At 51.6% G+C, this 22,789-nt stretch overlaps 1 protein-coding gene across 1 annotated transcript; it reads right to left on the bottom strand.

The window, feature by feature from the left end:
• Window positions 1-19,868: 19,868 nt before the first annotated feature.
• On the bottom strand, window positions 19,869-22,633 carry FZD10 (frizzled class receptor 10). The gene has a single exon (XM_045534297.1). The coding sequence runs from the start codon at window positions 22,615-22,617 to the stop codon at window positions 20,872-20,874; it is 1,746 nt and encodes a 581-aa protein (XP_045390253.1). The 5' UTR covers window positions 22,618-22,633; the 3' UTR covers window positions 19,869-20,871.
• Between the last annotated feature and the right edge of the window lie 156 nt (window positions 22,634-22,789).

The raw sequence follows: 22,789 nt of genomic DNA, 5'->3' as shown, positions 1-22,789 counted from the left end.
CGCACACGGGGCACCCGAGAACGGCTCCTCCTCACCTTCCTCAGCCCCCTCCCCGGCCGGCCCCTGTGCCTGGTCGTCCAGGCTCCCTAGAGCACTCAGAATCTTCGGCCACGCCGCACCGGTGCTCCCAGGTGAAGCCGTGGGCTGGCTCTGGGTGGAGAAGGGCCCTGGGCACCGAGGGTGGGCTCAGGCACTCCCTAAGATCTTCCACCTCTTCCGTTCTCAAATGTTTGCCTGGCTCCTGTAGGCTTTGGCGTTTCTGTCTCCTCCCAATATGAAACTATAGATTTTTGTTTGTCATATTATCATTTTAAAAATTACCTATTTAATAATTGCAAAGTTTATTTTTTCAGATGTGCATATATGTAGCTTTTAAAACCAAGCCAGGTGCTGGGCACCTGTAGCCCCAGCTGCTCAGGAGGCTGAGGTGGGAGGATTGCCCGAGCCCAGGAATCTGAGGGCAGCCTGGGCAGCATAGTGAGACCCCATCTCTAAAAGTAAAATCGAATAAGCCCACACATTGTATCACTTTACTCGTACGATACTTCAGTATGTATTTATGACCAATGAAGACTTTTTTAAACAAGCCATAATGGCATTGTCATAATCAAAAAAGCATCAATATCATATACTTCCCAGTCAGTGTTCAGTGTTCCTGAATTGACTCAGAACTTGGTTATTTTGTAAAAGATTATTGGCTTTCCCTTCATTTATATATTGTGTTTTCACATTACAAAATGACACATCAAGGAAAATAAAGGAAATACAGAGATTAAGGCACAAAGCCCCTCTCTGCAGCTCTCCCTCCCACGTGGGTTCATTCACACCCCCTGTCCTGCAAACTGACCGTTCGTAAGATTTCTTCAACTCTGAATATTCGTACAAGTTAACATATACCTCTTTTTTGCACAAATATAATCATGCTTGATGTACTGCTCTATTCCTTGCTTTTTGCCACTTAAATCTTGGAGACTTTTCCACACATAGGTGTGTAGCCTTTGCTGCTCTTTTTACAGCCCAGTACAGAATAGCACGTCAACCCCTTGCGGAAGTCTGGTTTCTCTTTAATTCTTTGCTGTTTCGGAAAACAGCGCAGAGAGCATCTTTGTCCTGGCATCTTTGCCCACATTTGCAGTTGTCTCTGTAGGGCGGGTCCCAGGAATCACCGCCGCGCGGAGGGTGGCTCTGATGAATAATTTCCAGCGTGACGACCAACGGCATCTGCCGCAGAGCGCGGTGTGTGGGCCCTTCAGACGGAAACCTAGTCCGCCTGGTGACCTCACTGTGTTAGCACATTGGACAGGACAATCCTTACAAGGGCTTCTGGGCCTGCGGTCCTGGCCTGGAGGAATCGTTTATTGACGATATTTAATAAAGTACACATTTTATCAAAAGCGTCAGCCTTCCCATTAATTACCATTATCGTTTAATCGTGGTCTGAGGTGGGGAAGCCTCTTTCATTCTGCATAAGAGGCCCACTGATTGAAAAAGTCTGAGAAGTAACTAGCATTGGGATCCAGCACCTGCTGGCCACCTGACAGCTGGTGAACTAGCCGGTGGGAGCGGTTGCTTGGTATCCCTGAGGATGAAGACTGGAAGGACGGTAACATACATTTGGAAGAACTTATCCTTTCAAGAAACGGGGGCCCATTTGCCAAGATAAGTTATCAAGTTCTACCTTTGGAGCATGTCGTGCAAGTAGCAACGTTTAGAGGATGCACAAGGCTTTGCTCGAAGACAGGGCCTGAGCCACACAACATCTCTGGGCTGCTTGTGTTTTCCGTGGTTTCACACTTCCCTTGAATTCCGAGACAGGGAGCTTTCTATCAGAGTATCAGTCTTCGTGCCGCATGTGTGGGTTTCACGCTGTCCATCCTGAGCCTGCGTGTTTGCGGAAGCCAGCAGTACCCTGCGTCTTGGGCCACGCGCTTTCTTTTCCTGTTGTTCTGTCCTCTCTCCTCCTTCTTAACACCTCAGCGCACTGCACAGAATCATGCTGCATCTTGCTTGCAGAGATTAGGATTCCCCTGAAGGAGCTAGGCTGGGGATGAGGACATAAACGGGGAGACAGCACTCGGAGGTGAGGGGGTGCACGTCTGCAGCAGCCGGCAGTGCTGCCCCGACTTTCCAGCGCCAGGGACGCTCATGATGCACGTCCTGTCCCTTACTTTCGGGACGGCCGTCTAATAAGCCAAACTGCAAATGCGGCCCCGGGCAGCGTCGGCCTCCAGGACAGTCGAGGCGGGCAGCGGGGGACGGCGAGCTGGACGCTAAGAGCACATCCTTCCAACCCCCGCTGCGCGGGCACCTGCCAGGAGACAGGAAGTGGGTCAGGACAAAGGCACTGCTGCCCCCCAGGGATTCATTGTGACAGAAATAGCCCTCGGCAGCCGGCCGCATTGTGTGTGCCTGCCTGTTCATTTCCACACCACGCCGGAACCGCCGATCTGAAGAAGCTCCTGGAAATGAAGTCCTAGTCAGCACACATGAGAAACCCACACGCGAGTCAGCGCAGGGCACTCAGGATTTCAGATGTGACCCCGCAGGGGGGGGTTGGTGGTTTTTTTCTTTTTTTTTTTACTGTATTGTTCTGGGCTTTGCTTTGCTTTGCTTTCAAAACAGCTCGCTGCGTTGATGGACAGGAAGATGATGGTGCCAGCGTCTAGATTTCAGCTACGCCAGGTACAAGGCCCCAGACACCTTTAGTTACCACGGCTGCTGAGCTGCCCACGTGCCTCCTGTCTTCTGCAAGACGTGCTCAGACTGTCGGGTCTTCCTCTTCCTAGAACTACACTAAAGTTACACCTAAATAACCTTTTAAATATTTAATAAAAGAGGTTCTCAGGCCGGGGGTGGGAGCTCACGCCTGTAACCCCAGCCCTCTGGGAGGCCCAGGAGGGAGGATCGCTTGAGCCCAGGAGTTGGAGGCTGCAGGGAGCTGTGATGACGCCACGGCACTCCAGCCTGGGGGACAGAGCGAGACTCTGTCTCAAAAAAAAAAAAAAGAAAAAAGGAGGACCTGAATAGAATTTACGTTTTCTTTAGGAAGACCAAATATGGTAAAGTTCTCAGTACGGTTCAAACTCAAATTAATTAATAAATATTACATGTTTTAATACAAACGTCCCATGAGATTATTAGCTGACAAACTATTAAGTTTAACTTAAAAATACCTGCATGACGATACTAACAATATTTAAGAGAAGAATAAGACGGAGGGATCACTTCCCCTCATTCCACCCTAGAGTCTTGTGTGGAGCTTAGCACACGAAGATGCCGACTAAACATTGTTGGATGAATAAAAGAGGGGCTCGACTTTCGAAAATAAGTAGATATCGCAAAGCCATAGCAAGGTATTGTTGCAGCGGTAAAAAAAAATAAATTATTGGAATTGAGTAGAAAATGCAGGAATGAATCCAGGTATGAATATATATTTACATGTGTTAACATTTCAAATTACTGGAGATTATTTTGGAATAGTACAGTAACAATTTTGGAAGAAATTCAAATTACATTCCCTATAACTACCCCAAAATGACACCAAAATAATTTTTTAAAATATTTTAGATAGAAAACAAAAATAAAATTGTTAAAATATTAGAAAAAATATACAGGCACTCGAGGACTTTATATTCATGACACCGGAGGCAGAACTAATGTGGGAAAAATAACTAATTGTTTTAACTACATAAAAAATAAAATATATTCTACATCAAAAAGACCTTGAACAAAATAAAACCAAGGAAAATCAGGAAAATTACTTACAGTGTGCGGGGGAGAAAAGGCTGAGTTCTTAACATATAAGGAAGCAGCTTTTATAAATCATAACAAAAGATAAACTTCAGTAGAAAAATGGGCAAAAGTCAAGCAGATGATAGAAAAGTAGAAGTGGAAATGTTAACAAACATGTGAAAGAAAAGATGTTCGCCCTCACTATTGAGCAAAGCCTTGCAACTTAAAAGCAAGATGCCATTATTATTGGGAAATATGAAAAAAAAATTAGTTAAGACCTGAAGTTCAGTCTCAAGCGTGAGAGGTTGTGGGGGAGACGGGATAAATGGATCGGTCTTTCTGGAGGGCAGGTGACAGGTGACTACTCGCGTCAGAAGCCTTAGTGACGTCCCTACCCTTCCACCCAGAAGTTCCACTTGGGAATAATTCCACCAGCTCACAGCAGCTGCACGCACAGTAATACCTTTTATATTTAGAAGAAAACAGAGAGAAAACAGCCTAAACATCTACTAGTGAGAAACTGATTTGATCAAGTATGATGGAATACATTAAAGCCATTTAAAATAATGGTGCAGTTGCTCACAATGCCAAGGGGAAAAATCACAAAACAGAATGTTAATAGGGTCCCATGTTGGTGAAAACAGTAATTCTACGTAGACAGGCCTGGTAAAAATCTAGAAATGGTACCAGACGATGGGCGTGTCTCTGTGTGGCCGTTTTCCATACGAACATATATTACCTTTATAACGAGAAGGGAAAATATCTCCAAAATAAACACCTTTATTTTTCATTTGGTATCTTTGGGGCATGAAGTCTGGAAGACGGTGGTTAGCTGTGGGGGAACCTCACTTAGACTCTGACGAGCGTGTTGTTTCTGGGCCGTGCACCTGAGCACGTGGGTGCCGGGCACGTTCCCCGGGAGCAGGGGCAGCGGGACAGGCAGGTGCCCAGGAAAGGCCGGGCCGGCGGCACGTGGTCCGCCATGGCCTGCTGTGTTTTTCTGGAGATCGGGGAGACTGCAGAAGGACTGTGCTTTCGGAAGAACATGTTCTAAGGACGATGGGAGAATTTTTCGATAATTAAGATAGTACCAAGATGGCCTAATGAGAATGTTGATTAAAATATTTACAAGCACCAAGAATTTCACATTCTCTGCAGAAATCTCCTAAGCAGTGGGTAGAAGGCAGAAAAGTAGATCAGTCTTTCTGGAGGGCAATCAGATAAGAGTTTTTATATCTCAAAAGTCGGCCTTTTAAAAAACAAGGCCGCTGCCTTCAACCTAGAATTCTGCTTGGGGGAATTCCTCCCGAGGAAACCGTCAAAGATGAGAAGGGAAATATATGGCATCATTTTAAAAATTACATACAAAGGAACCAGAAACACAGAAATGTTAATGTGGATTATCTCTGGGTGAAGGAATTGTGCATGATTTTTCCTTCCTTCTTTTGTTTTGTTTGTACTTAAAATTAAAAAACAAAATCTCATAAAGTAGTAGCTTTCTACAGAAAAAAAAAAACTGTTGCATAAGAAATTTAAAATCTCCCGTCAAAGAATTCCGTCTTTTAATTATGTTTAGTGGGCTTTGCTTTTTGCTACCAAAAACTCTTCTGTTCTTTCTGTTCTTTGCTTCCCCCCCAGGCAGAAATGAGGGTCAGGGAGGAGGGTGACTGGTCCCCAGGCTCTCAGACCTGCATGGAGCTCCTTCGCCCACAACTGACGCCAGGGTTTGGTGGATCCACTTCGTACCCACTTCTTCTTCTAGAGCTGTCTGTTCCGCTCCCATGGGAAGTGGACAGTGGCCTGCAGAGGGAATAAACCCAAAATATCCCTGTGGGCACATCTGCCTGATTTCTTGCTTTATTCTAATCAAAACCAATGGTTCCCAAACGTTACTATGCATCAGAATCCTGAGAGCCTGGACAGCAGACCCAGGCCCCATCCCGGGGGGTTCTGCTCACAGGCGTGCGGTGGGGCCGAGGTCCCTAAGTCCAGCCAGGTCTTGGGGGATGCTGACCCTGTGGTCTAGGGCCACGCTCTGAGGGCCACAGGCCTGAGTCAGTGGAGCGTGTTGGCTGCGGAAAAAGCAAACGTCCGTGGAAGCTCATCCCAGTGTATTTTCAGCAGTGAAAGGCAAAAATAATAACAACAGTAATTTAAAATTTCACCCTAATGAAGGGAGAAGATTAGAGAAAAATTGCTACAGCAGCAAGAGTCCCAGCGTCGGGTCTCCCTGGCCGTTCTCTGGGTGAGACAGGCTGGACAGAGACTTTCAGAGACCTTTGGCATGAAAACATACGATTGTGGAAACAACCCAAGTACCCATCAATCCATGAGTGGATTAATAAAATGTGGTCTATGTGTACCACGGAGCACTACTCAGCCACAGAAAACAATGGTGATCTAGCACCTCTTGTATCATCCTGGATAGAGCTGGAGCCCATTCTAGTAAATGAAGTATTACAGGAATGGAAAAACAAGCACCACATGGACTCACCATCAAATTGGTATTAACTGACCAACACTTACAGGCACATACCGTAGTAACATTCATCGGGTGTCAGGCAGGTGGGAGGTGGGACAAGGGGATGGGTATATTCACACCTAATGGGCGTGGTGTGCACCGTCCGGGGGATGGACACGCTTATAGTTTTGACTCAGGTGGGGCAAAGACAATATACATAACCTAAACATTTGTACCCCCATAATATTTTCAAATAAAATAAAATTTAAAAGAACTTAAAATTAAATTAAATTTAAAAAAAGCATACAAGAGCCCCCCTTGCCCTCACGAATAATTCAAAACAAAAGCCGCTCCAGCGTACAAAATAAGCATGATATACTCTAGCCAACACCCCACATGTGCGTGTGGACTTGTCTTTGAAGCTCCCTTTGAAACACCGATTCCCCAAACACAAATTCTTGGCGTCCCTGCTTTCCCACCATCCCAGGCATGTCGTCGGTTGGCCTCTTAGGTGACACGGCCCTGTCAGAGAGGAAATCTCGGTGTGACTTACACAACCCTGGATAGAAACACACGCAGAGCACGCGTAGCCTCCTGCCCGGCCCGGGGCTGGGGTCAGGTGTGCGCGTCCGGCTTCCTGCACTTGCCAAGGCTGCCTCAAGGTCAAAGCCCTCAGCTTAACCCTCTGCTCAGCCGCAGTCCGCCCTGGTGAGGGGGGCTGGGTAGCCCTCCTCACGCCCCGCCCTCCACACCCTGGGGGGCTGCCCTCCCACGGGGACTGTCTCACCTGTGGGCTGGGATACAGCCGGAATGTTCCGGCATCCCGTGGAGAATCTCTCGCCAGATCTGGACAACAAAGCCAGCTCCCGCCCGCGCCAGCCAGCTGCCTGCTCTGGCTGCCTGAACCCGGCTGCCCTCTGTGCAGCCCCCCGAATGCACCCCAGGCAGGGGGTGCCTGCAGGGCCGGGGAGACACCTGCTATGAAATACATGCTCGGGCCAACCCCAGGCTTCTCCAGGGAAACCTGGAGTCAGAAAGCCGGGTCAAAGGCTGGGGCCGGTCTATACTGACTTAGCACGCTAACGGGTGTTTCCCGGGAACTTCAGCGTTATCCGCATGCCTTCGATGCACGTTGCTTTGGGGGGAAGAGGCGACATCGGCCGGACTTTGGGGGTCCCACCCGCCACGTCTGTCTCGGGAAGGTGACACCCTGCCCACTGCAGAAGCACAAAAGCTTCTCTCTTCTCTCACCCGCTCGGCCAGGGCATGGCGCCCAGCGCAGGCTGGGCCACTGGGGCGTTCTCAGCTGGGGTCCTCCAGCAAGTGGGGCAGGGAAGGGCCAGCTGCAAATTGTTATGTCAGTTGGAGCCACGCGGAGCACGGGAGAAGACGATTTGTGCCATAGGGGTCCTGTTCCACGTTCCAGACCTCCTGCCCCTCACTGGTTTGCCCCCCCGCCCCCCTGTGTTGAAGGCGTCTGTAGAGGAAGTTTCTGTTGCTTATGACCGAGAAACCTGCCTGGCACAGCCGGGAAAGGCAGTGGGTGCAGAAGGAGAACATGAGGTGTCAGGAGGCCCGGACAGTTCACGTCTCAGTCGCCACGTAGGAACGGGACTGTTAGACACATCGCGACAATGACCCAAGGCCCCCGTCCCTGACTTCCTGGACTGGCCGTTGCTGCATGGCCAGCATGCCAGGCATTGGCAGTAAACTCGCTGGACCGAGATCCGAGGGCAGCGGGGGCCAGGCAGCCACGTTTCGGAAAACAGCTGTTGAGCCTTTTGAAGTCAGGGCCCGTTCCCGAGCCAGGTGCAGTTGTCTCTGTTTGTCTGCCCCGAACGCCCGGGTCAGCACGCGGGCTGTGGGGGGGGAGCGGCTTCAGCCCTGGGCTCCTTTCGAATCTGCCCCCCCTGAGACGTAGGCCCCTGCCAGGGCGGATTCCTGGGAAATCACTCAGGCCTCTGGAGCGATCTGTCCCTGCATCTCTGTGTCCCCTTAGGCCACCAGCTGCAGTGAGAGGACCAGCTAACCGACCGCCTCCAACGGGCTGGGGTCTCGCGCCCCTCCCTCGCCCCCCTGCAGACTGCAGCCAGCTGAGGTGGGGGGACGGGTGCGCCTGTCTCACCTGTCTGAGGTGTGCCCAGCCCGAGACCGTCCTGGCCGCACGCGCCCTGCATCTCAGAGCCTAGAGTGCCAAGCCAAGAGGACTCTGTGCGCTGTTTTGTTTTGATGTGTGACTAGACCCCGCGCTCAGTGCCCCAAAGCACCCGCAGCCCCGGGAGTATAGACAGAGGCAGATTCTGCGTGGTGGCTGCGGGACCGTGCACCGTCACCCGAACGCCTCCCGGCTGTGTCTGGCCTCTGCGGCTCTGAACCGGGTGACCCGGCTGACCCGGCCTCTGAGCCACTTGCTGTCCGGGGGTTTGGGGGAAACAGGGAGAGGTGCCCAGAGCCACCCTCGTGGCCACTGCAGCTGCCCTGGGGTGTCTCTGAGCCCCGGGTGGTGCCTGTCCCCCGAGGCTGGGGGAGGCAGCGTCCTCTCGTCCTGCCCCTGCCCCTTGCCACGTCCCACGCAGATCGTGGCACCTGCAGCGAGTGGCGGTGACCAGCATTCTCATCTCTGCCCAGCTCAGGTGGGGTGGGGCAGCCACAGAATTAGTTGGTGGCATTGCCCGGGAAGACGTCCCCGTTGTCAGGTTTGTATTTTAAGGATGGGAAAGACACATCTCCGGCTCGGCCCCTCGGTGCTTGGGCCGGCACCTCCGCCTGCCCGGAACTCACCGTCCTTTTTAAGTGACTCGAGATTGTGCAAGTGAGCCACGCAGGTACGTGCTAAGAAACGTCATTTTTAACAGCCTCGCAAGGCCCATTGTTAAAAACAATTGGATGTGTTAAGTTTTCCTAAATGAAAAAACCTTAAAAGAACAACAAACAACGTGTTTATATCTCTGCAGTCTCGGGTGGTTAAACACGTCCCCGGGAACATCGTTCCCACCCACCTCTCTGTTTTTAGGTTCGCGTATTTCCTAAGCAGCGTGGCTTCTCCGTCTTTGTCTCGCTCTCCAGGCCGGGGAGAGGATCTGCTCCATTCACGACCAAACGTAAATCTCTGAGGCCAGGTGAACGGGAGGCCAGGCCCAACTTAACGAGCTCTGTGCTTCCTGGACCCTTAATCTAAATAAGAAACATACCGAACGCTATAAAAGCCCCGGTCCTCTCTTTGAAATCTCAATTAAAACCAACACGAAACGAGATTGTGCAGGGTCCCCATCCAGGGCCATCTCTAGGGAAGAAAAATTTAAAAAACTCTGAAACTTTAATGAGAACCTCCCCCCCGCCCCCATCTATACGTCTTCTGCCGTTTATTGAAAAATAAATAAACCTTGCAAAGCGGGCAGGGCGTGCCGAGGAGACAGGACACAAGGTACGGCCACCATCTCCGAATCCTCTTTCCAGTGTGTTCAGTGCTGGCGAGATGCCAGAGCGTATTTTGACGGGATTCTTCCCCCTAATTTATAACCTCTGTGTATCTGCGAGGAAATGTAACCCTTATGTTTCTGATTCCTTTACACTTAACTCATCCACTGCTGCCCTCGGAGAGCCATTTGATGTTCAGGGCCCTTTGAGCCTTTTTTTTTTTATGAGGTCTTTTAAACCTGTTCCCCCTTAGACACAGGAAGCCAGGTTTTCCAGGCATAAACACACTCAGCCCACAAAAGTGTCCCCCTGTCCACGTGGAGACCAGATCCGGAGCCTTCCAGTGGCTTCCAAACCGTCAGCATGTTGGGCAAAATTGCTCCAAAGCAGCCTCTCTCAAGGAGAAGGTCGTCTGGTGAAAAGTCGGCCACCAAAGACTGGGGCGGGATCGTTCTGGCAGGAAGGAGCAAATTATCCTACCTAGAGAGCACTTGTGCTGCCATTTTACGGGAAAACAAAAGATGGGGCGTCCGGGGTGGGAGAGGAAAGGCCGCCGATTCTGCTCGGTTCTCTTTGTGGATTCAGCCGGCACCCTGTCCCCGGCGGGGACCACGATGGCCACGCGGCCCTTGGCCACTCTTCTGCTGGAGCCGTGGAGACTGGTGTCCCTCCTCTACAATCTAGGTGGGCTCCCTGACAGCTGTGTCAGCACATGGGATACTTGGGGCAGCCTCCACTTTCTGTCTCCTAGAAACTGCCCCCAGCACCACGGCAGTTCACGCACGCCATGGCAACTCCCGGAAGTTACCCTGTATGGGTTAAAAAGGGAAGGGACCCCCGGTTCCAGGAACTCCCCAGCCCTTTCCCAGAAATCTTGCGAATAACCCTCCCTCCGTTTGGCATAAAATGAAATAGAAGGTGTGAGACAAGGCCTCGGAAACTCACGAAGTGCTCCTGTCGGTGGCTCTGAGACAGCTGCTGCTCCGTCTATGGGCAGCCACGTTTTTCTTCTTCTCTTACCTCAGTAAACTTGCTTTTCCCTCACTCTGTCAGCTGGCTCTTGAATTCTTTCCCGCGCAAAGCCAGGAACCCACTTGGCCTTCAGGCCAGACCGCAGTGTGGGGTCCACTTTCCTGTATCAGTGGTCCGACAGACACGGGGTGTTTGCTTTTTCACAGTGTTTCTAGAACTTTTAATTAATTGTCTACATTTAAAAGCCTGGGATTTGACCCTCCCCAAAATCAAGATTTCTGGTTTATCTTGAAAAATTCAGAATTTCTGTTATCACGGAGTGCCTGCATCTGAGATGGCAGTGGGAGCCGTTGTGTGGGTGTGCGTGTGCGTGTGTGTGTGCATGTGCGTGTGGATGTGCGTGTGCATGTGCGTGTGCACCGCATCCTGGAGCACTTCCGGCTTCTGTTCTCACACGCGCCGCCCTCCCTGTCTCCCTGGGCTGGGCGGGCGTTGGAATTTGCAGCCCCTGATTTTGGATGAAGTAGGTGATTATCCCATTGTATTTTTATAGCCTGGCAATATCCATCAATCAATCTGTTATCTACCTTTCATCTCTCTAGCTATATCATCTACCTACCTATCATTTATCTGTCAATTTATCCATCATCTGTCTACATGAAACACGCTTATCGCCAAAAACTAAAACCGAGAAAGTATGAATGAAGAAGGGATATCCGTAATCCTTCCAAACGTAGGTAACCATGGTAAACACTGCATGTCTTTCTAAGGATACACGCACAGTTTACAATGGTGGAATGGTATTTGCCGCACAGCCGTATTACATAGCTCGCCATGTTCAGTGAAGAGCAGGGGGAATATCCAAAATCTTTAACAGCTGACTTGGTACGGGGCACGGACCAATTAGAAGACTTGCCAAACAAACAACCAGAAGGGCTGTCCCGGCCCGGCCGGGCGAGTGTCAGCTGCTTAGTAACAGGGTGTGGCCATTTTCCCATGTTAATAACACCGTTCTACATAATTACTTTAATGACTCCATGATATTCTATTTTAAGAATTTACCACAATGGATTTGAACAGTCAGCTTGCTGGTGTACATTTAAGCTGTTCCCAATTTTGAAGACAGCGTTTGTTCGGAAATGGAATTGCCACGCCAAGGGATACGCACACTGCAAAGTGCATGAGGTGTGTGTTGCAATTGCTTTCCGGAAAGGGACGGCTGCTTAAATTTCCACCTCCTCCACGTCAGATCCAAACTGAGGTATTGTCAGCCTTAAAAAATATATATATACCAATCTGTTATCGAAAAATAATCCTGTTTTTCTACATGCATCACTTGATTACCGTAGGTGAGGTTCAATGTCTTTCCACAGGTTTGTGGGTCCTCAGTCTTTGTCCTCACTTGAGTTGCCTACTCACAGACCCAGGCAGGAAGCTACCGTTTTTGTCTTTTAATTTTGTTTATGGAGATTTTGCATTTTTTACTTTTAACTAATTGACATTTTTGCCTTATGGAATTTTACATTTTTATGTAGTCAAATCATGATTTTTAAAAATGGTTTTGCCCTTGAGGTCATGCTAAGAAGACTTTTTCCTGATGGTTTATAGAAAACATTTACCAGCGTTGTCTTTCTATTGAATGAAAATTTTAGATAACATTTTTTCCCTAATGGTAATAGCATTTTTACGTGTAAATGTTTTAATGATCCAAAATATATTTTGAGGACAGATGTGAGATAAAGATCTAATGTAACTTCCTCCAAATCTAAAACAAACCTCAACACTATTGATCCAATAATCCCTTCTTTCTTGTTTATTTCAAATAAAGCTCCAAATGCTTTTGGGGCTCTTTCTGGATTTTATATTTTGTTCCATTAATTTGTCTACTTTGACACTTATGCTGTCTTAGGTAGTGCGGATTTTTCTTGAATATTTGCTCACATTTGATGGATTTAATATTGTTTTGTGGAGTTCCACAAATATACAGATTTTAAGTTGGAATCGCATTATTTTTAGGAATTAACTGGGGGATCATTGACATATTTACCAGGTACATGTTGTGATTTTCCAATTATTTAAACCAATTATTTATGTTCTTCGGTAACGTCTTAACACTGCCTTCAAAAGGGCTTGCACACTTCTTAATTTCTAGGTAGTGTATGCTTCTTGGAGGTATTGCAAATGTGATCTTTTATTTTCTTTATATTTCCAACTGGTTTCTGCTGGTGTTTGAGTACAAGGAAGCTACTGATGTTTGTAGATATGTTTTGTCCTGGTCTCCTTATCAAAAGCTCATCAATTCTGTTTTCAGCTAATTCTCTTTTCAATTCCGACAGTTGCTAATAATGACAGTTTCCAGTGATTTTACCTTCTCTTTCCTCTTCTTCTGTGACTTCATGGTGTATTTAGTGTGTCGGGGGTAATGTCCAGTAACAGCCGACAGCCTCGTTTTGCTCCTGGCTTTAACAAAAATGTCCTTAGCACCCCATTATTGTGTATGATGTTTTTGGGGTGTCCAGGGAGCGCACTGCTAGCACCTGGTTGGACAATTCCTGGAGAGTTGCACCCACTTGTGCCCACCCTGCCTTGACAAGAACTCAGACCGACGCAAGCACACTCTGAGCACAGTCAGTCAAAAACCAACTTCTTTGGGCAACACTTTTAAGAATCAAAAAAGATCCAGGCAGCACATAAATACTCAACTTCAAATATATAAGGAGCCTTTCGTAGGGAAAATGAATTAGAATTGTTATGTGAGACTGTATTCCAACTAACAGGAAATAGTCACAAGGAAGCAGGTTTGAACTCAACATAAGAAATATCTTTATTGACACCCACGTGGGGCTGCCCTGATAAGTCCGTATAATCACAGCCAGGAAGAGAGTGGAGGAGTTTCCGACTTCCGGTGGGTGGCCGGTTAGGACCTCTCTACTCCAAAGGGTCAGAAGAACCGAGGGCGTCGGCATTGCCTGAGGGCTCATTACAAACGCAGAGCTTTGCCCCACCGAGGTCTCCTGAGTCAGGACCTGCATTGCAGGGAGAGCCCCAGTGATTTTTGTGCACGATAAGTTTCAGAAGCACTGGGCTAGTTGTATCAGATACGTTTTCCTAAGAGTCACAGAACATCCACCCTGCTGACATCCGGGGCATACAGGCAGTGGGTTACCTCAAATCCCCAAAATCCTGGTGCTGCAGGAGCTTGATGAAGTCCTCAGGGAGCTGGCTCCTTCTTGCTTTGCACCTGCCCTCTCAGAGCTGTGCCTTTGATACTGGCCTTATTGCCTCATGGTCACAAAATGGTTGCCACAGCTCCACCATGACTCTCACACACCACATTCTGTGCAGAGAAAGGACATGCTTCCTCCCCATCTGCCTTTTTATCACAAAGCAAAGTCTTTCCCAGAATCTTCCCTCATGCCCACCTGTGCACCCCTAGTCTTCTGTCCCACTGGGAGAACTCGCTTCCCATCTCTCTGACCAGACTGAGTCATGTGCACATCCCTCATCCGGTGGGATTAGCTTACATTTTTTCCCTGTTTTTAGTTCCTCCCCTAGGACATGTGTGAAGATTTTGCCTTGGAAAGAATAAAGCCGATAGAAGGTAGAGGTGGGTAGGAAATAAAAATACCACATTTCCAACTTTGCATGCCGCCATTTTCCTCTCTGATGTGTTTGTCCCTAGTTCTCTCTGTGTACCCAACACTCAGAACTCGGCTGCAGTGCCGGGTTTTGCTGGCTGGAGAGAAACGGTTGCCGTCATGACATCCGGAGAACGGCAAAGTTCATAACCAGACTCTCGTCCTTCTGGTTGTTTCTGTTTTGTTCACCTGAACCCTTGTGACAGCACGGTAGAGTCAGGTTCCTTTGCTCTGTGCCCTGTCTGCAAACGCAGGTTGGCATCTATTTCCCTGTTGCTTGAAGTCCCTTGGAGAGAAAAAATTCGCGTGTAAGCCTTCTGCTGTGATCCTGCAATCCAAAAAACCCTGGGTGACATTGACCCAACTTCAGTAAGGCTGCTCTGGATGAGCTGCAGGAGGAAGGGCAGTTTGCAAATGAATAATTGTACTTACTCGAAGCCAGCAAAATCCAAGTGTTTTATGAGAGGTAAAAACAGCGCTGGGAGACCAGGGTTGGGGGGTGGGTACACAGGTGCTGCTGCCCTGGGGGTGGTGGTGGGGGGCGGGTGCGGGGTGGCCGGGAGGGAAAGGGCTGCCCCAGCCCGGGGAGCTTGTCACTGCTGATCAAAGTCGGCACCTGCACCCCATAATCACCATGGCCCACTTGGTAAAGCAGACGCTGATGTATCATCTGTCAGGGTTGACGACTTTGTAGTTCTGCCTAAAATACTTACAACGTTGTTGGGATAGGTTTCCAGGCCATCCCTTCAAGTGCAAATAGTCCCCAAAATGCCACAAAGTGCTCCCTTTGAGAACATCTGCTGTACGAGACCACCTGAGGACCCCCTAGCCCATCCAGGGAGCCCCGTGGGGCCACCGGCGCCTGGGGAGGAGGTGGGGGTGTCGCAGGGTTGCTGCCAGAGTCCTGTCACTCACACCAAAGGAGGGAGCCTGGTACCTATGCATCTATATAAAAATAAAAAAAAAATCATAAAGTCTTACAACAACAAAGCGAAACGCAGTGACTCCTGAGAAGTCCGACGGGGCGGTGGGCATTGTGTCGGATCCAAGAGCGTCCTGTTGCTAGAAGTGTCCCCAATTACGGCGGCTCACCTCGGCAGCGAAACCGATTCTTTGCGGAATTCAAACGCCTCCTTCCCTCCTCCCCCCAGCTTGGCCTTCACACTCTCAATAAAACATGAAAACGCTCTCCGCGCCACGCTGCCCGCGCGGGCCCCGAGCGCTCCCCTGAAGTCCGACCGTCCTGCCATCTCCATATTCCCGCCGTCGCGGCCACCTGCGTCCCGAGGCGTCCCCCGCGCCCGGGGCCTGGGTTCCCGGGCAGTCGGCTGTGATGGTATTGAGTTCAAAGAGAGAGACGGAGGATATTTTTCACTGCTGTGGAGGAACTGTGCCTGCCTTTTAAACTTGAAAGATCAGCGGGTATTCTGCAGAACCTGAACACGGCATTGGGGAAAGTGTTTCTGGAAGAGGAGGGGAATGAATAAAAAAAAACCCCACCTGATCCTCTTTAAAGACGGGTACTCATTAGCTCAGTGGGTTTAACTTTCTCGTGGGGAGGGGGATCAACGTAAAAATAGCTCACGTTTATGGAGCAAGTGCTGTACGCCGAGCAGCATTTACACACGGGATTGCATTTAATCTCATACGTGTCTCCCGGGCCGTTAGGAGGAGCAGATGAATGAATGACCACAGAACACTGAAAGCAGTCGAGCGTGGAATAGTCAGTCGTTCAGCACGTGTTCGCTGTTAGTGAGTGGTGCCCAGTGGGGTAGGTACCCTGATCGCGCCCATTTTATGGATGGAGAAACCGAGGCAGGAGAGCTCCGTACTCGCCCGAGGGGAGGTGGCTTGGGCACTGTTGGGTCACACTGGAAACCAGGGCCTGGTACAGGCGAGAGACAGTTCAGCTCCAGATGATGTTGTCTCTCCGCCTCCCTTCAGTGGTAGGCGCCAGGTTTTGCTCCCATCTGTCATTCTTTTCCATATTTCTTTCTCCTCCTCCTGAGAGATGATCTAGAATACGGGGGAAGACCTATTGCCTCGAGGATACTTCTTAATTTTTCTCTCCTGTTTTTCTGTCTCCAAGCAGCTTCCCCAAAACTGCTGGTAGGAGATTTGAGACTGTCAGCCCGGGGTGGGGGGGTTACTTTAACTGTGCTTGGGTGGCCCCAGGGTGGCGTTGAGGACACGGAGGCTGAAGACCACCGCACGGGTGGGGCGGGGAGAGCGCCCTTCCCACACGCCCCTGTGGGACCCTGGCCGCGTCCGCCCCGTCTCTGTCTGGAGCGTGCATGCTGGCTTTGGGTGAGACGATGTATGTCCCCTCCTCCAAGCAGTCCTCCTACTGCAAACGTGAGAAACCAGAGCCCAGGTGGCCGGGGGACCGCTCTTGGGCACGGCTCCCTCTGTGGCCTCTTCTTTGTCCACCCGGCCCCTCCCCTGTCCCTGGAGAGACCCACCCACCACCTGATGTCAACACCTCCCCAGCTCTGCCCTGCACCTGCTGTGGCCACGACCTCCTGCTCGTCTGTGGCCCGGGCTGCGACTGACCGTCTGCACCTGGCAGAATCTTCCAGACACCCCCAGGCTGCATTTATCTTCCCTCCCCACCAACACGCTTCTCCCGTTCCTGCCGTCCACTGATTATTTTCTCCTGCCTTGGGGAATGTCCCTTTGCCACCCGAGTCGGATGTGCTGTGGTCCTCTCTGACCACCGTCCCTTCTTGCTCCCTCTTTGTGTAAAATCAAATCAAATCAAGGTTCCACCTCCTGGGCGCCTCCCAACGACCCCCGCATCCACGCTGCCACACCCTCGGTTCGCCGCCCACCTGCTACGAAAATGCGGTTGGTGGCGGCCTCCTCACTTCTGTCCTCCCGGGCTGGCAAAGTGGCCTTTGCCCTTTGCCATATGACCTTGCATAGCGTTCGCTTGGAGCACAGATGTGGCAGTGGTGCAGAGACGAAATGATTTAATCCATGTAAGTCCTGGGAGCCCAGACACGGAGTGGGAGAGCCCGGTGCACACACGTGTGGATTTGGAGCCGGAGTGGCCCTCTGGGCTCTCTGCTGACTGCCTGCGTGACCCTGGGTGAGTGACTCGACTTCTCTGTGCTCCAAACCCCTCGTCTATAACATGGGAATGACCACAGTACCCCCGAAGTTTGTTACAGGACTGAGTACGTGTGAAGGGCTTAGCTATCATTCATTCATTCATTCATTCATTCATTCATTCATTCAATGACCGCTCACTGCATTGGTGGTCCCTGCTCTATTACCAGACTGGCTGTCCCCTGTCCTGCTCTGACTTTGCTGTGTGACCCTCCCTGGGCATTTACTGAACCTCTTGCGTGTCGGGGTCCTCATCCGTACAGTGTGGCTGACGAGACCCCTGCCTCATGGGTCCCTGCCGTAACCCAGCGAGCTAGTCCCAGTGAAGCGCTCGGCACACAGCAAGATCCAAGGCCATGCTGCCACCGTTACCGCTGTCACTGTTGCTGCTGTCCCTGTAGTTACTACTGCTGCATCCGAGGCACTCTGCAGGGGGTGGCCCTCACGGGGACCGCCAGCCAGACCCGGTCTAGGTTCTCGTGGGGTTTTCCACGCCCTGGCTGGACCCGCTCTCGCGGCTACATGACTGTCCAGCTTCGCTTTGCCACGCAGCCACGTGTGTTGAATCCTTTGCTCTGCCGGCATGTAGAGCCACAGCGGACACGCTTCCACCTTTGGGACAGCTCCCCCGACCTATGACAGAACGTGTACAAGACGTGCCACGCGGGTCCCCTTCGCCAGGTGTGATCTCCCCGCAGCCGCGGCCCTTGCGCGGAGAAGCTGCTGAGCGGCTGCATGTGGGGTGCAGGAACGAAGGAAGGAAAGAGCGGGTGTGGATGGAGGGCGACCCTGGACAGTCACCTCCAGGGGCTCCTTTTAGCTATGACCTCGCCACTCAGACCTGCCACCCAACACAGGTGCCACTTTCCGGAGCCCGAGGCTGGGCTCAGCGCTGGGAAATCTCCTAATTAAGGCAGGCAGCACTGCTTTGCAAACCCTGAGGAGTCCTGCTGTGTGGGTTTCTCTTTTTTTTCCCCCTGGCTTTCTAACTTTTAAGCCTTGCTGCTTCTCTTAAAATTCACTGTCTGTATGTGACCTAGGGTCAGATTTCAGCTGAGAGAGAGAGAGAGAGAAAGGAGAGAGAGAGAGAGGGGCAGGGGCGGGAGAGATCTGGGGCGGTGGGCCCGGTCCTTCGGCTGTTCCTACACCTATCCCTGCTCAACTGCCCCTGCACCCAGCCCACTCCACGTTCAAATCCCTTGACATGTGTCAGCAAGAGCAGTCGTTTCTGGAAGGCATGTGCCCTGAAACACAGTCTGGGCTAAACAACAGCAAAGGCTCTTACATGTGTTGTTGAACTTGTCTTTCCTTAGGACCAAATTTTAAAGTCTCCACACCTGAATACGGTGGATTGGAAGTAGCTAATTAGTCCAGGAATTCTAGAACCCAATGTCGCTGCATTTGTGTCTGGCCTTGAAGTTCCAGCAGCACTCGGCCACGTTACCTTTCCGGGCTTTTCAAAAGCTCTGTTCCAAACTAACAGTCACATTATATACACACACATACAGGTACATACATATTTCTATATAGTCTTTTTGGGGGGCTGGGTGAGAACCATCAACAACTATATTTTTACTTGTGGGCATTTTTAAAACCTTTCTTCATCCTTTTTTAATGCACCGAAAGCTATTCCGGATTTTACAATAACTTGCTTCACCTACATAGCTGGTATTTTAGTTTTAGAACCTGACCTGAAACCCCCGGATCTCCTTGCTCCTGCAGGCCACCGGCATTCCCAGCAAGGAGCTCCTGGTCGAAGCTGGAGCTTGACCAGGCCATGACCCGTGGACAGCATGGCCTGTCCTGTAGGTCCCCATTGCAGCGTGATTGGACCGTGCCCTCGGCCCTGCTGGTTGGAACTCGAGCTCGCCTGTGCCTTTTGGCCTGGACCTGGGCCTGCTCCAGCTCCCGACAGCTGCCCAGCTCGCAGCAAACCCCTGACGGGAACTGGGCGCTGTGAAGCCCCAAAGCTGCTCAACTTCTCCTCGATGACTCACCGCCCTTAGCAGATACGTTCTGTTGTCTGGACCCATAATCTGTCTTGTAAACACGTCCCTGCGGTCCAGAGTGGCTGCAAAGCCAGCGGCCGATGTACAGAGCTCTGTCTAGGTGCAGTCTGACCCCAGCAGGTCAAATAACACTACTGATTTAATTCTCTTAATCGGTTGGCTCCATTCTCTCGAAGATATTAGAAGAGGCTAATCCAGGCCCATGAGTGTAGCCACACTTAGTAGCCAAGTCTCTCCTTGACCAAGTGCCTACAGCGAAGCCCTCACGTCTACCTAGCACCGGTCACAGAAAGTAGCTCCAACTTGACACATTGCCTGATTGTAATTCCTCTTAAAACCACAGGGGAATTATTCCACCAACCTTAGAATCCACCCAGCTGCGATTTCATGGAGATACGACCAGCACTCTCCAGCCAGAGATGCACACCCAGGATTCGCCTAAAAAGCAGAAGGAGAAGTTTTCCCTGTTCTCCCCACACCTAGGGCAGGCGACCTCGCAACACACACGGGCTAGCAGCAAACTAAAGAACATATTTTATTTTTAATAAAATAGTGGAGCTTGAAAAATATCATATATTACACATGTACACGGGCAGAAACCACTCTTCCCTGGCGTGGTGCAGGAGACCGACTTAGTGCTTCTGGATGTGTTCATGGAAATCAGCTGTTTCACAATAGAAAGAGTCAATAAGCCCTTTGGGTACTTTTGAAAGATCCTTCTCCTCCCCCCCCCCCCTCCACAAATCAGTCCAAACATGTATAACATCGGCTTGGTTTCCATTAAAAAGCCACAAAATGTAACACGAAAGGGTTTCTGAGGCCCCGGGGCCTCTTAGTTCTTTTGTTAGGAGATTTCTTTTGTTGTCTTTATGTACAGCAAAATACTTGTTTCTCTTTTTAGTTTCATGGAAAGAGGGGAAAAATGTATTGCACATCATTTGAATTCACAAGGGTTAGGCTTGGTGGGGGTTTCTGTCTTGGAGAAAGAGCATTTGTGAAGACTGGAGGCCGGAGTCTATGTTAAGTGACTCCAAATCCACCAGAGTGTGATGCACCCCAGCTCCACTCTCTTCCCCCCTGCAACACACAGCCCCCTTCCTGAGGCGCCCCCCGGGGATGGCTCGTTTGCTAACCCACTGGAGGCTCTTTAATTTGCAAAGAAGTTATCTGTCCTCTTGTTTGTAAATAGAAGTAGCAAAACCAACTCCAGTATACAGAGATGTATATTTATGGGAGTTTCTAAACAAAAGTTTTCTTTCCAGGGCTGAATCAACTACTTTACCACCAATCGGTTACACAAGAGGCTACTGAACCGGAGCTTCCCTTCGTGGAAAAACAGCAAAACAAAACAAAACCCTTTCCGTACATTTTTGCTTTCAGTGTACCCCAGCATCCTGAATTTCAGGGTAAACGCTTTTTATCTATTTTCTTTTTCTTTTTTTAAAAAAAAAACCCAACCAACCAACTGTAAAAAAAGCACCATGTTTCGGCCCCCGCTGCCCCCCCCCCAGGTCCTCCCCTCGGGGCCTGTTCACACGCAGGTGGGGGGCTGGGCAGGGATCTCATACTTCCCCAGGTGGGGTTTCGGGGGGTGCTGGGCTTTTTTGTAAATCCCACTGCTGGTGAGCACGCTGGCCGGTTTCCGGCGGCCCTTCCTCAGCCTGCGGCTGCACACGCCCTGCCAGGACTGCAGGGTCTTGCCGGTCCAGATCCACACCCCGCTGGTGATGCCCACCACCAGCAGCATGAAGATCTTCACCATGAAGATCTCCACGGCCGGGATGGAGGCGGCCAGCAGGCAGTCCAAGCTCTTGGTCTGGTTGTTCATTTTGCACTTGTGCTGCCCGGCCAGGATTTTCCAGTAGTCCATGTTGAGGCGCTCGTAGAAGTAGCAGGCGATCACACAGGTGGCCGGCACGGTGTAGAGCACGGAGAAGACCCCTATCCTCACCATGAGCCGCTCCAGCTTGTCCGTGTTCTCCCCGCCCGTCTTCATCACCCTGCGGATGTGGAAGAGCGCCACGAAGCCCGACAGCAGGAAGGAGGTGCCGATGGTGAGGTAGCAGGCCAGCGGCACGAGCACGAAGCCCGTGAGCGCGTTCACGTCCATGCTGCCCACGTAGCACACGCCCGTGAGCTCGTCGCCCGCCACCCGGCGCAGCACGAGGATGAGGATGGTCTTCACGGCCGGGATGGCCCAGGCGGCCAGGTGGAAGTAGCTGCTGCTGGCTTCGATGGCCTCGTGGCCCCACTTCTTGCCCGCGGCCAGGAACCAGGTGAGCGTGAGGACCACCCACCACAGCGAGCTGGCCATTCCGAAGTAGTAGAGGACCAGGAAGACCAGGGTGCAGCCCGTGCTCTCCAGCCCCTCCTGGATGACGTAGAGCTGCCCGCTGTCCCTGTCGCAGGCGATACTCTCGGCCCCCGCGAAGAGGCGGATGATGTAGCCCACCGAGTAGACGCAGTAGCACATGGAGAGGAAGATGATGGGGCGCTCGGGGTACCTGAAGCGGGCCGGGTCGATGAGGAAGGTGAGCACGGTGAAGGCGCTGGAGAAGCAGCACAGCACGGACCAGACGGCCAGCCAGACCACGGCGAAGCGCTTGTCGTCGCGGCTCCAGTACACGTCCACGCCGGGCGTGCAGAGCGGCGCGCACGACGCGCTCTTCTCCACGTGGTGGAACTTGCCCGGGTTGTCGCAGCCGCCGCCGCGCCCGGGCCCGCCGTCCCTCAGCTGGTGCTCCTGCGCGCTGTGCGGCCGCTGCGGCCTGAAGAGCGGAGGGAACATGCCCGAGCCCCGCGTGGGCTCGTCCGAGCCGTTATTGGGCGCCTCCATGCACAGGTAGTTGGGGTCGTTCTTGTTGGGGAGTTTGCTGCAATCCAGGGAGTCGGGCCACTTGAAGTTGAACTGCTCCATAATGGGCGAGCACTTGAGCCGGGCCTGCTCGCACATGACCCGGCAGGCGGGGATGGGGGTGGAGACTTGCTCGGTGCACATGGGCGCGTACAGCGAGCACAGGAAGAAGCGGAGATGGCCGTGGCAGCCGTACTCCACCAGCGGCGCGAACTCGTGCAGCTGGATGGCCGCCTCGCGCTGGTTCTCATGGCCCATCAGGTTGGGCATGCGGGTCATGTTGTAGCCAATGTCCTTGCACATCGGGATCTCGATGGGCTGGCACTTGCTGTCGCCGGGACGCTCCATGTCCATGGAGCTGATGGCGGCGCACGAGCCCATCACCTGCAGGACCAGCCACAGGCGGGGGCCCGGGCGCGGCATGGTGGCGTCTGCAGAGCCCTCGCGGGGAGGCCCGCGCCCCTCAGAGCCGCCGCCCCCGGGAACGGGCTGCTGGCCCCGGCTGTCCGCCCCTCCTCGGGCCCCCGCCCATGCCCGCCCAGCCTGGCCCGGGCGCTGCGCACAGCGCCCCCGGCTCTGCAGTCCGCGCCGGCCT

Source organism: Lemur catta, chromosome 21 (assembly GCF_020740605.2).
Source record: "Lemur catta isolate mLemCat1 chromosome 21, mLemCat1.pri, whole genome shotgun sequence".
Classification (NCBI taxonomy): Eukaryota; Metazoa; Chordata; class Mammalia; order Primates; family Lemuridae; genus Lemur; species Lemur catta.
Note: the sequence above shows the minus strand (reverse complement) of the source record. Positions and strands in the feature narration are given on the sequence as shown.